Source organism: Opisthorchis viverrini, assembly GCF_000715545.1.
Source record: "Opisthorchis viverrini unplaced genomic scaffold opera_v5_68, whole genome shotgun sequence".
Classification (NCBI taxonomy): domain Eukaryota; kingdom Metazoa; phylum Platyhelminthes; class Trematoda; order Opisthorchiida; family Opisthorchiidae; genus Opisthorchis; species Opisthorchis viverrini.
The window spans coordinates 396,201-409,074 of record NW_008751724.1 but is presented as its reverse complement, the minus strand read 5'-3'; the positions used below and the strand labels follow the sequence as shown (position 1 = coordinate 409,074).

Genomic DNA, 12,874 nt, shown 5'->3' with positions numbered 1-12,874 from the left:
ACAAGCACATAGTACTAGCTTACTTGGATCCCACCAAGTTATTCCGTAGACAGTATCATCTCAGAGTGTGGGAATCGGCCTTCATTTTTTTTTAAGTTTTCAGGTGCTTTCCCATGTTGTCGCACATAGCGTTGAGCTAATTCGCACCCTAGATGCTCAGGATCCACGCGATAAGCTTACGAAACAGATACACCAGACCTGATACCGGAAGATTCACGCCACACTGTCCTATCTTTCAGTTGTGATTCTGTGTGCGTGTGTTATGCCTGGTCGATTTTCTACCCATCTCGCCTGCCTCTGCGCGATCAGATTCTGCCGGAATGATTGCTCACTGAACTAACTAGCTCTCCTCTATGACCTGTCCAGCTGACTAACTGACTGTCGAATACCGTACGAACTGAGACATGAGGCGGTCTTTGTGCAGCAAGTTTAGTTGGAGATTCAAATGAGTCTTCCGTTAAAGCCAAATTAGTGTTCAAACGAGAGTAGCCCTCAAATTGCGTCCAATTCGAGTTCAATTAGAACACAAGGTTGAAGGAAACTCGGAGACTGATCTACCTGTTTAGCCCCAAAAAGGGCTAAACTGGTCGTGGGCGGTCGATGTTTATCCAGCAACCTTATAAGTGTTGTGCTCCTCCTCGATGTAGCAACCTGGTAATCCATAGTGAACGTCTACAATCGAGACAACACGGACGAGTGAACGATACGAAACTGGCCAATGTAAAGGAGTCTCAAGTCCTGGAAAGTCTTGCTCACGTTCGAGTTCTTCACTGTTAACGAACAATATGCACACTTACGGTTATTGTGCACCATTATCCGAAAATTAATCCTATATTGACGTGGTTTATGTAGGATGTAGCGACCCAGTCACCCATATACTTGACTATTCAACTCAGTCGCTCACTGGATCGCGAGGCTTGTCTTTTTTCTCATACGCACAAACACGTCGCATTAAGCTGACTCATCGGACATCGACTGTCTGCACCGTCTAGTGAGCGTAGCAACCACTCATGTGCCGACGCGCCCACGTATACGCACTGGGACCTACATAAAGGGAAACCGAACCCAGTCAGGACACACAGACTCGCGCGCGGGCAGGGAGCAAGCAGTCAGCCCAAGCACTCCAAGTCCACGGACAATCATGGGACACGTGTAGCAGCCAAACTGCGGAGAAAACACGTTACCGCCGTCCGGACTTTCACCAAGGGACTCCCACATCCGATAAGTTCCCTTTTTGACTTGCTCCCATTTCACATTGTATTTATTTTTATACGCGTTGCAACCCTCCACTGTCCACCATACTAAAAACTTCTGTTAGTGCGCATACACCTGATTTGTATTATGGCTATCACCACCTGTGCACTAATAAGAACAACAAGTATAAGCGAGCACTATACATTCAACGCCATCAACAGCTCATCAGCTTCCGAGTAGCAGTCAAGTCAATTAGACAGTCTACCGTAGGCCTCATCATTGTGGGCAACCACATCACAAAAGGATGGGTTCTTGTAGGCATCACATGAAGTTCTGTCACCAAAGCAGATGTATTTGTTCAACGCGCAGAAGGAATCCCAAAGAACATATTGTGAAAAAAATTTACGGGATAATTTTGTTCCAAAAAACTTTTCCGACATAATACGGATCCGTGCAGTAACACAGATTTCAAGTAGTTGACGATACTGTGATCAATGAGGCGGTTTAATGGGCTCGAGATAGCTCAGTGCCTATCTTGAACTTACTGACCGAAGGGCCCGTGATTCGAACGGGCCAACTTCTGCACCTCGACTGCTCCTGTTTAGGCTTGGATAACTTGACAGTATCTGAGTCCTCGTGCTTCGTTTGGGTGGCACGGCAGCTAGACACCAAAAGGGTGCTACAGCTGAGCGATTTATTATTTATTTGTATTTGTCAAACGTGTTGAAGATGTGTGAAACACATACGGGGTATATGGGGTGCGTAAACGATCCTCACTAGAGAGAGCGGACTAAGCTCTCTCGCTAATGTTATGTTGCTAGAATTGTGGAATCCCGATTTGCAAGGCAGAACCAGCTATTTTTGAACGAGACCATTCTGATCACCTTCACAGTATTTCTGATGGGACGACACGTAAGTCTGCAATGGTCCACTCATCACTGAGTTCGCTGGAACTGCGTATTAGAGTACCCGCTGCTCAATCGAGGTGTGTGATGATCAGAAAAGGCGTTCACCTGGCCATGCACGATATTGCGGTAAAAGCCGATGACAATGTAGTGAAATCAACTGTTTAAATGCTGTGATGACAAGACTGTGCACCTATAGTACGGTCGTGGGGTGCTCTGCCAGTGTGCACTTTCTCTACCACAGATGGACGAAACGGATGCAGTAATGCAGTTGCATGGGAGGTGAACAACTGACTGTGTGCCACAGCAACGAAACGACCGGTTTGATGGGGGTGGATTGGAAGCATTGTTCACTGAACGATATGATGCAGGAAAACGGTAGCCCATTCGTAAGGTCAGTCGAGGATGCAAAACTAGCGACGAAACGTACACGTCAGCAGGGCCAGAATTTGGGAGAAATTGCACGCTCAACGGAATACGTATTAAAGTGGTTCAGGGCAACATCTAACAACATGGTAATGATGTCGAGAAGATAGCTTGTACATTTCTTATGGCAGGGATTTCAAACTGACGGATGTTTGTGGAGGACAAATTCGTCGGACTCAGTTGAAATGCCTGAAAAACCCATGGTGATATGAAGCGCAACGAACTGCCTAACAAAAACACTCCTGGCTTTCACTTTTCTTAGGGCATGCGCGGAAGTGTACTTTTACTAAGGGTCATTTCACTGCAAGTCGATGGCGGAAGTGCTGGCAGTGAATCAGGTGATATTTATCGACCACGAAAGGACACGCATATGTGAAAATCCGATGACACGGTATTAAGTGAAAGCGTGTAAGTGGAAATGAAAAAAGGGCGAAGTGCTATTGAAGCCAGCATATGTGAATGGAAACACAAGTAGCTTTCAACCTGAACTTAAGTCCATTTCTGTCAACGGAAAATATCATTTTGGGTTATGATGCCCTGCAAAGTGCCAACAAATTCGTCCACGGTTGATAGCCAACTAAAACATGAGGCGGCCTGTGTGCAGCACAGCAGTTGTAGAAATATCATAAACGAGAGATTCAGTTGAGTCTTTCGTGAAAACCAAATTGATTTGCAGATGAGTGTATTTCTCGAAAACAGTTCAATTTACGCTCAAGTAGAGCATAAGGTTGACGGAAACTCGGGGACTGCGCCTACTTGATAAGCCCCAAGAAGGGCGGGCGGCCTGTGTGCAGCACATTCAGTTATGGAATATCATAAACGAGAGATTCAGTTGAGTCTCTCGTGAAAACCAAATTGATTCGCAAATCAGTGTACTCCCCGAGAACAGAATCCTATTTAAAAGAGTTGCGCAGCCGTCATGGGTTTTTCATTAAGTTATCAACAGAATGGACTGAGAATTACCTCACACCTACAACAGAGTTATCTTCAATGATCCAAAACAATATGGAAGGTCTCACTCTAATGATATGCTGAACCTGGACGGCTGACACTAGTTTATTTGATTGTCTGGGTGGGGAGCGGTCAGAAGTAGGAGTTTAAAATGAGGGGCATCAGGAGTGGTATGTTTCTGGCTATCCGCGCTTCTGTATGGGGCGAATGACATGACGCGATGTGGCTTGAGATTATTAAAATATGTAAGCTGATCGAAATACTGCCAAGGAACTTAAACCTAGAGGGGAGCCCTCAACCAAACCCTCTGGTTCGAAGTCAGCACAGAATCGAGAGGATGCCTGCTTTTAGGGGAGAAATAGTCCGTTAGAATCCAAATTGTACCCTTGAGGACTAGAAGAATGTCAGTCAGATCACCATTTACTGATTACTGACTAGGCGTAGGACTTTGGGTAACAGTGAGACTCCACAGAATAGATCAACAGAAAAACTCCGTCCCCTAACGTTCAGAATATTCTCAACATGTGGAATGCGAGAAGGTCCAGTGAACAATCGAATATTCCCGAATGTTGGCTTCCGTTTTGTAAAGTGAGCTAAACACGCGATGCCTGAGCATTATGTGACGAGTTCGGTTTTCACAAATGCAGCTAGAACAAGGCGTTCACAATGCTGTCACATCATTCGGTTACGCAGGATAACTTTTCCAAACAGTAAGCGCACCAACTGCCATTGTTAGAATATACCAACAAGCTCTCGGTCTATTTGGACCATCCAGAGAGTGATTCCACAACATCGATCCACATTGTACCATCGAGGTACTCTGCTCGAATTTCACCCAATCGTAGATAGGAGTCATCTGAAGCTAAAGAAACTTTTTGTCCCCTGGATTTCAAATGTAAGCCCAAGTGCAGTAGGCGCTGTAGAACGCAGACTATCAGTTCCAAAATCGCTTCTAACCATTGTATATTTATCGTTTGGTTGAAAACTGCAGTCATCGTTCCTCCGCGTGGATAATTCTCCCCCCAAAGCTTACGCAGAAGAGTTTGACAAAGAGCTGACGACCTTCCACTCTGTAAATCTAATCTCTGTCTTGGTCAATTGTTGTCCGGCTCAAGCTTAAATAACGAGCGATGCACCATTCGGGACAAACCTACAGGATAATTACCATCATGAGTTGTAGGTGTTGTCTAAGTGTTTTTCGTGGAGCAAAAGAACACCACACATTGAGTTGTGCGTACTCGACAGCCTAAAAATGATATTGATGGTTTTACTTTGAGATCTCCAACCAGGTATTATTGCTCATGATAAAACAATCTTACTGCTTATCATCAGAAAACGAAACATAATATCAGGTGCCTGGTGGGTGGAAAATCAATCAAGCGCGAATCTACTGACTGGAAGGTCCGTGGCTGGAATCGGACCTCTGCGTCTCCCGTCTAGGCTCAGGCGACCTGGTAGTATCCCAGCTCTCGTGCTTCTTTCGGGTGGTGTAACAACTAGGCACGGAAGTTGTATTACAGCTGAATGTTTTTTAATATAAGGTAAAGTTTACCTCCAGGTGAAGGCTAAGTAAGAACCGATCTGGAAATCGCCGAAACATAGAGCAGGAAGTTACCAGTTACCGACCCGATCAAATTTGACTGCGGATCAGTGGAACTAATGCATTGCTTCATAGACATGTTCGACGACTATCCCATTGATCGTACAGAAGATGAATATATCCACATTGCGTTTCAAATCAGCGTCCACGAGGAATCACCGTTATTAGAGTCTAGAACGGCCTAAAAGCCTAGAAGCTCGGCTGCAGTCGAATAAAACGATCATGAAGATGAGAAAGGATGACCATTGAGCAGGATAACCCTAGTGGGATTGATGGGGAGTAGATAGCTCCGTTGTATTCCAGGTCCAGTTAGTCAGAAGCATGCCTTTAATGGAATTTGATAGTCCACTTGGTGGTTACTTCTCCGAAGGCTTCGGTACACTGAGCCATGTGGACGATGTCCAGATTGTTATATAGTCACGTTGTGTTAAACTGTTTACTTGCTATTCATCAAACTAAATGTTTCCTAATGTTTTAGCTGATGTATTGAAATTGTGAGAGAAATTAAGCCTATCATTCGGCAATCCTCGTTCTCCGATTCTGACTCAATCATTCGAGGGCACAACACAGACATCCAAAAGGCTGAATCTGTCCAGGAAGTGATGGGTGTTCCCAGCATACTTGTCACAGGGTACGATACGGAATGGCTGACTGCTTGACGCATAGATGTAATCAACATGCGGACTAGGGAGTGCACAGATAAACCCTCAAAGTAGGGACTCTAACCTCTTGAGATGAGAATTTGCATTATTCTTTTCAAATTCATTCTTGACGGGAGGCTGTGCACAAAGCAGACGACGATGATACGTACAGACAACAGATTGCAAATCGGCTATCGGCAGAACAAAGCCGAATCCCTGTTCAAACTGACAAAAGACTGGGCAGAGGAAAATATCTAAGCTCAGCACCAACAGCAACTTTATGTTAGATTGACCGTCAGATTTATTGCAACTGGCTCATAAGACAGAATGAGTCTCGATGGCAGCAACGTATGGGTACTTTAATGAACAACCATCTTTGAGCATATCATTATCTAACATTAATCAGATTGAAAGGTTAACTTGTTCTTTATCGGTTTCCGGTTTAATAGTCCATAAATTCTATACACTATCTTACAGGTACCCGCTCATATGTATAGGCGTCCAACCAACCGAAAAGAGACAGCCTTACAGGCGTTCGCCACTAACTGTAATTGAGCTGACATAAATCGTTACCAGTTGTGGTATTCAACTCACCAAATTAACTAGGATGGAAAGCTCTGTGTTGCATGGTGTAGTTGTGTTGTAGCCGTACACTGTCTGAAGTATCCTAATTTCAGATCGGGAAGAAGAAGTGGTAGAATTAACTTGGATTATTACGCAGGTGGAAGTTGATGCGAGATTCGCTGAAACGGGCTATGGGTGGATGCGAATAAACATTTCAATGTCAAATGAATGTCTTGTCCATGCAGTTTCTTTCAAAAGTTAGTTCTAACCAGTTGTTCGCCGTTTAGCATCTGATATAGCTGCGAAACGGCAAATACTACAAGAGGTTGCGTGACTAGAGTACAACACAGTCCTCGATGGTAACTTCACATCTCTTTTCATCTTCTCATATTGACCGTTAGTCATCTCCTACGAATGTTGCTCAATATTGGTGGCGTACTATGTACTCCGTTCGACGCGAACACGATAGCCCTACTGCGAGATGGTCCAAGTGGTTAAAGCGCGAATTTACTGACCGGAAGGTCCGTGGTTCGGACCCGACCTCTGCCTCTCGACTTCCCCTGTCTAGGCTTGGGCAACTTGACAGTATCCCAGCCCTCGTGCAACCTTCGGGTGGCATGGCAGCTAGGCACCGTTATTTACTGAAGCCTCTATATTTGGCACTTTGAAGAATCATTCTTTATTCGGAAGTCTGATCCTGGACCTGTGGCCCTCGAATTATGGATTCCACAACCTCAACGACACCTGAGGTCGACACACATGTTGCTCAGTGGGAGGCACGACATTCGGAACTAGCCCTCACATTTCGGTTGATCCTGTCTTGGATTGGCCAGTCTGGTGGAAATCAGGCTTCGATTCCAACTCACTTTGTAAACTTGCCGATTGATTGTTTTTTTCGCAATCCTTATGCCACTGAAGGCAAACAAACACACACGTACTATGAAAACGATTGTGGCGCCAGATCGAGGCTTTGAATGCAGAGAACATGTGTGTGTTCGCATGCTCGCTATCGAATTGATCGTATCGCTGGTTGCGACAGACTGGGTCAACTGATTCTGTCGTTAGCCCAAGATACCGCCCGCGCGTCAAATACAGGATCCGAGCATCTTACCGGATCAAATAGAAGCCGTGTGTGTGTGTGTAGACGGATGTCTGCATGTACCTGTGCATATGTGCCCGGTGTGGCTTTACTGATTAGGATAAACATGTGCGTACATATGTTGGTGTGCCACACAAACGGGCGCCAAGTGATCTAGGCTCCGGCTTTGCGATCGCCACACGTCCAAGCTTGCTAACTAGCCAACACCGAATACGGACAACGGGCCAACGCACGCGAAGTCTGACTATGAGATTCAGAGTACCACGGGAGGAGATCTGAGAACTGAATAACACCAGACAGCTGACGGGTGCCTGAATACACAATAAAGATTCCCATTGGTAGAAAACTAAGCACAATAAAGCCCTTTACAACAACTGGTGATGATACCAGTCGTAAACAGTCCCTCAGGGAAGCGAGTGGGGGTACATGGTGTAGAATGCAGCGATGCGCCTTTACGGGAGCACCAGACACACTGGGGATTTTCGTCTGTTGGCATAATGGCCGCAGTATTGGTCAACTTTCGCCTCAAACAAGAGGAGGTTTTTTGAATAGACAGAGGGACAAACAGACTAAATAATACCACAGCTTTTCGCAGTTTGGATGTGTCTGCGGAATGTAGCTAGGTTTTTGCGCGTGAAAAATGAGTCAAAAGTGCAATGGATGAGACTGCAATCGATCGGGCACAGTCACATCCGTTCAGTCTGGAGATCAGCGCATGCATTTTTCTGTAGAACCGAGGCTTTTGGAGGATGCTGTGGTGTAAACACATCAGTGACCGCAACTCTTTCTCAGACTACCAAAGGTACTAGGCTGATTGTAACAACGGCAAAAGCATTGCTGCATAGTTGGAGGTAGGATTTGGGGGAGCCGTCCCGGTGTGACCTACGGAAAAGATGTGGTCGCACTGTACGCGGTTGTGGTGTGATATAATGCCATTATTATCGCTATTATTATTATTAGTAGTAGCATTAGTATTAGTATTATTTATTGGTTGGTTCTAAACAACACAATGTCAAATTAATTCATTCGTGTGTAACACCCTTGCGGTGCCTAGCTGTCATGCCATCCAAATGAAGCACAAGGGCTGAGATACTGCCTGGTTGTCCAAAGCTAGACGGAAACAGGCGAGATGCAAAAGTTAGGTTCGAACAACAGACCTCTCAGTCAGTAATTTCGCGCCTTAACCAGCGAGCCATCTCAAATAATGTCACCTTCAGGCAAAATAGATTCACGGTTCGTATGCCACAAGATCTGCCTCAAAAATGGAGTAACCAGGTTGTGATATTTGCACGAGGAGCTTAGACTTACAGGTTGCAAGCTACGCAACCTTTAGTATCTTAGTCAAATAGATGCTTGTTTTCAGTACACTCTAATGTGTTGCAGTACAGTTGGACATGCAACCAATCTCGATTGCTATGACGTACCAATGATTAACGTGCGAGTCAGATATTCCCTGAGTACTTAGTGGTGTGAGGAAATTTTCGATTGAGATTTTGACGTCAATGAAGCGAATCGATGCTGGAATGCTGCACCCTTACTGGGAATCACCAGTATCTCACGAAACTCCTTTCGGTTTGGAAGCCCCGACCTAGCGGCTAGTAGCTTGAACAATTAACCACTTGGCCACGATTAACTGAACAGTGATGTGACCAAAGTGGCTGCAAAATTTGTGTGCACCCCACAAAGACGAATATGGGAGATGAACAAATAAGCCCGGTCTTCATCGTCCACCGTGCGTGCATCTCACGACCAAAGTCAATTAATTTAGGGTCGCCTGAAAGTGGAAACCTGTAGCAACAAACTCAGCATTGTTGGACACTCTACCGTACTATTCTCTCCTACTAGTAATTCTACCGTCACCCAATGATCTTTCGGTCACTTTTGACCGGAAGCAAGGCAACTCCTTCTATATGTTAAACGTCCTTTTATATACATACAGAGTCTAGCCGTAAACCTGTAAAAGGAATAGTTAGCTTCATTTCAAGGGATCGAACAAAGTTGGATGATTCAATTCAACAGGCTTTTGCACACAAGTAACAGATGATAATTGGTTTGCCCTTGAATCCAAGTTTTTCTCTACACATACAAAGCTGTCTGCCGGGGTGTGTGTTGACCTAGGTAGTATGATGGTGTGCAACTCTTCGACTGACTGCATTATAAAGCGCATTGAAAGTTTATTTTTTGTCATACCTTGGTAGCAAATCAAAGCATCAAGGAGGTCAAGGCCTGAAACTTGCTTCAAAACGGCTACAGACTTGTTTCTAGGGGTGTAACATGAGAAGTACATCTTTAGCATGTTGCACCCTACATCAATATCAAGTGTATTCATATGACAAAACCATGTGGGTTTTTGCCAAACACCAATCTGGTTTTAACTGAATCCCAGTTGGGTTCTCAGTCTATGATATTATTCAGCTGAATGTACTGCACAAACGCCGCCCCCGAGTTTCATTTGGAATCTCAGACTACCAAAGGTACTAGGCTGATTGTAACAACGGCAAAAGCATTGCTGCATAGTTGGAGGTAGGATTTGGGGGAGCCGTCCCGGTGTGACCTGCGGAAAAGATGTAGTCGCACTGTACGCGGTTGTGGTGTGATATAATGCCATTATTATCGCTATTATTATTATTAGTAGTAGCATTAGTATTAGTATTATTTATTGGTTGGTTCTAAACAACACAATGTCAAATTAATTCATTCGTGTGTAACACCCTTGCGGTGCCTAGCTGTCATGCCATCCAAATGAAGCACAAGGGCTGAGATACTGCCTGGTTGTACAAAGCTAGACGGAAACAGGCGAGATGCAAAAGTTAGGTTCGAACAACAGACCTCTCAGTCAGTAATTTCGCGCCTTAACCAGCGAGCCATCTCAAATAATGTCACCTTCAGGCAAAATAGATTCACGGTTCGTATGCCACAAGATCTGCCTCAAAAATGGAGTAACCAGGTTGTTATATTTGCACGAGGAGCTTAGACTTACAGGTTGCAAGCTACGCAACGTTTGGTATCTTAGTCAAATAGATGCTTGTTTTCAGTACACTCTAATGTGTTGCAGTACAGTTGGACATGCAACCAATCTCGATTGCTATGACGTACCAATGATTAACGTGCGAGTCAGATATTCCCTGAGTACTTAGTGGTGTGAGGAAATTTTCGATTGAGATTTTGACGTCAATGAAGCGAATCGATGCTGGAATGCTGCACCCTTACTGGGAATCACCAGTATCTCACGAAACTCCTTTCGGTTTGGAAGCCCCGACCTAGCGGCTAGTAGCTTGAACAATTAACCACTTGGCCACGATTAACTGAACAGTGATGTGACCAAAGTGGCTGCAAAATTTGTGTGCACCCCACAAAGACGAATATGGGAGATGAACAAATAAGCCCGGTCTTCATCGTCCACCGTGCGTGCATCTCACGACCAAAGTCAATTAATTTAGGGTCGCCTGAAAGTGGAAACCTGTAGCAACAAACTCAGCATTGTTGGACACTCTACCGTACTATTCTCTCCTACTAGTAATTCTACCGTCACCCAATGATCTTTCGGTCACTTTTGACCGGAAGCAAGGCAACTCCTTCTATATGTTAAACGTCCTTTTATATACATACAGAGTCTAGCCGTAAACCTGTAAAAGGAATAGTTAGCTTCATTTCAAGGGATCGAACAAAGTTGGATGATTCAATTCAACAGGCTTTTGCACACAAGTAACAGATGATAATTGGTTTGCCCTTGAATCCAAGTTTTTCTCTACACATACGAAGCTGTCTGCCGGGGTGTGTGTTGACCTAGGTAGTATGATGGTGTGCAACTCTTCGACTGACTGCATTATAAAGCGCATTGAAAGTTTATTTTTTGTCATACCTTGGTAGCAAATCAAAGCGGAGGTGAGGTCAAGGCCTGAAACTTGCTTCAAAACGGCTACAGACTTGTTTCTAGGGGTGTAACATGAGAAGTACATCTTTAGCACACCCTACATACACCCTTGCGGTGCCTAGCTGTCATGCCATCCAAATGAAGCACAAGGGCTGAGATACTGCCTGGTTGTACAAAGCTAGACGGAAACAGGCGAGATGCAAAAGTTAGGTTCGAACAACAGACCTCTCAGTCAGTAATTTCGCGCCTTAACCAGCGAGCCATCTCAAATAATGTCACCTTCAGGCAAAATAGATTCACGGTTCGTATGCCACAAGATCTGCCTCAAAAATGGAGTAACCAGGTTGTGATATTTGCACGAGGAGCTTAGACTTACAGGTTGCAAGCTACGCAACGTTTGGTATCTTAGTCAAATAGATGCTTGTTTTCAGTACACTCTAATGTGTTGCAGTACAGTTGGACATGCAACCAATCTCGATTGCTATGACGTACCAATGATTAACGTGCGAGTCAGATATTCCCTGAGTACTTAGTGGTGTGAGGAAATTTTCGATTGAGATTTTGACGTCAATGAAGCGAATCGATGCTGGAATGCTGCACCCTTACTGGGAATCACCAGTATCTCACGAAACTCCTTTCGGTTTGGAAGCCCCGACCTAGCGGCTAGTAGCTTGAACAATTAACCACTTGGCCACGATTAACTGAACAGTGATGTGACCAAAGTGGCTGCAAAATTTGTGTGCACCCCACAAAGACGAATATGGGAGATGAACAAATAAGCCCGGTCTTCATCGTCCACCGTGCGTGCATCTCACGACCAAAGTCAATTAATTTAGGGTCGCCTGAAAGTGGAAACCTGTAGCAACAAACTCAGCATTGTTGGACACTCTACCGTACTATTCTCTCCTACTAGTAATTCTACCGTCACCCAATGATCTTTCGGTCACTTTTGACCGGAAGCAAGGCAACTCCTTCTATATGTTAAACGTCCTTTTATATACATACAGAGTCTAGCCGTAAACCTGTAAAAGGAATAGTTAGCTTCATTTCAAGGGATCGAACAAAGTTGGATGATTCAATTCAACAGGCTTTTGCACACAAGTAACAGATGATAATTGGTTTGCCCTTGAATCCAAGTTTTTCTCTACACATACGAAGCTGTCTGCCGGGGTGTGTGTTGACCTAGGTAGTATGATGGTGTGCAACTCTTCGACTGACTGCATTATAAAGCGCATTGAAAGTTTATTTTTTGTCATACCTTGGTAGCAAATCAAAGCATCAAGGAGGTCAAGGCCTGAAACTTGCTTCAAAACGGCTACAGACTTGTTTCTAGGGGTGTAACATGAGAAGTACATCTTTAGCATGTTGCACCCTACATCAATATCAAGTGTATTCATATGACAAAACCATGTGGGTTTTTGCCAAACACCAATCTGGTTTTAACTGAATCCCAGTTGGGTTCTCAGTCTATGATATTATTCAGCTGAATGTACTGCACAAACGCCGCCCCCGAGTTTCATTTGGAACCGCGATATTCGAGATATTGTAGTATACTTTACTGGAAGAAGCTACTCTCAAAGATGCTAAAAACTCTTCGACAGGTTTCGCCTTTCATAAGGA

The 12,874-nt window shown here is 44.5% G+C and overlaps 2 protein-coding genes across 2 annotated transcripts in view; one reads left to right on the top strand and one right to left on the bottom strand.

Annotated features, from left to right (window-relative positions):
* The window catches only part of T265_04227 (hypothetical protein), a gene marked incomplete at both ends in the record, with an annotated part of 69,248 nt that overhangs the window by 24,347 nt on the left and 32,027 nt on the right, over nt 1-12,874 (bottom strand). The window lies entirely within an intron of this gene.
* T265_04228 (hypothetical protein) lies at nt 1,342-6,949 on the top strand (the record flags this gene model as incomplete). Its single annotated transcript, XM_009168921.1, has 3 exons — nt 1,342-1,430; nt 1,717-1,870; nt 6,683-6,949. 3 exons carry the CDS (start codon nt 1,342-1,344, stop codon nt 6,947-6,949), a joined length of 510 nt encoding a protein of 169 aa, XP_009167185.1.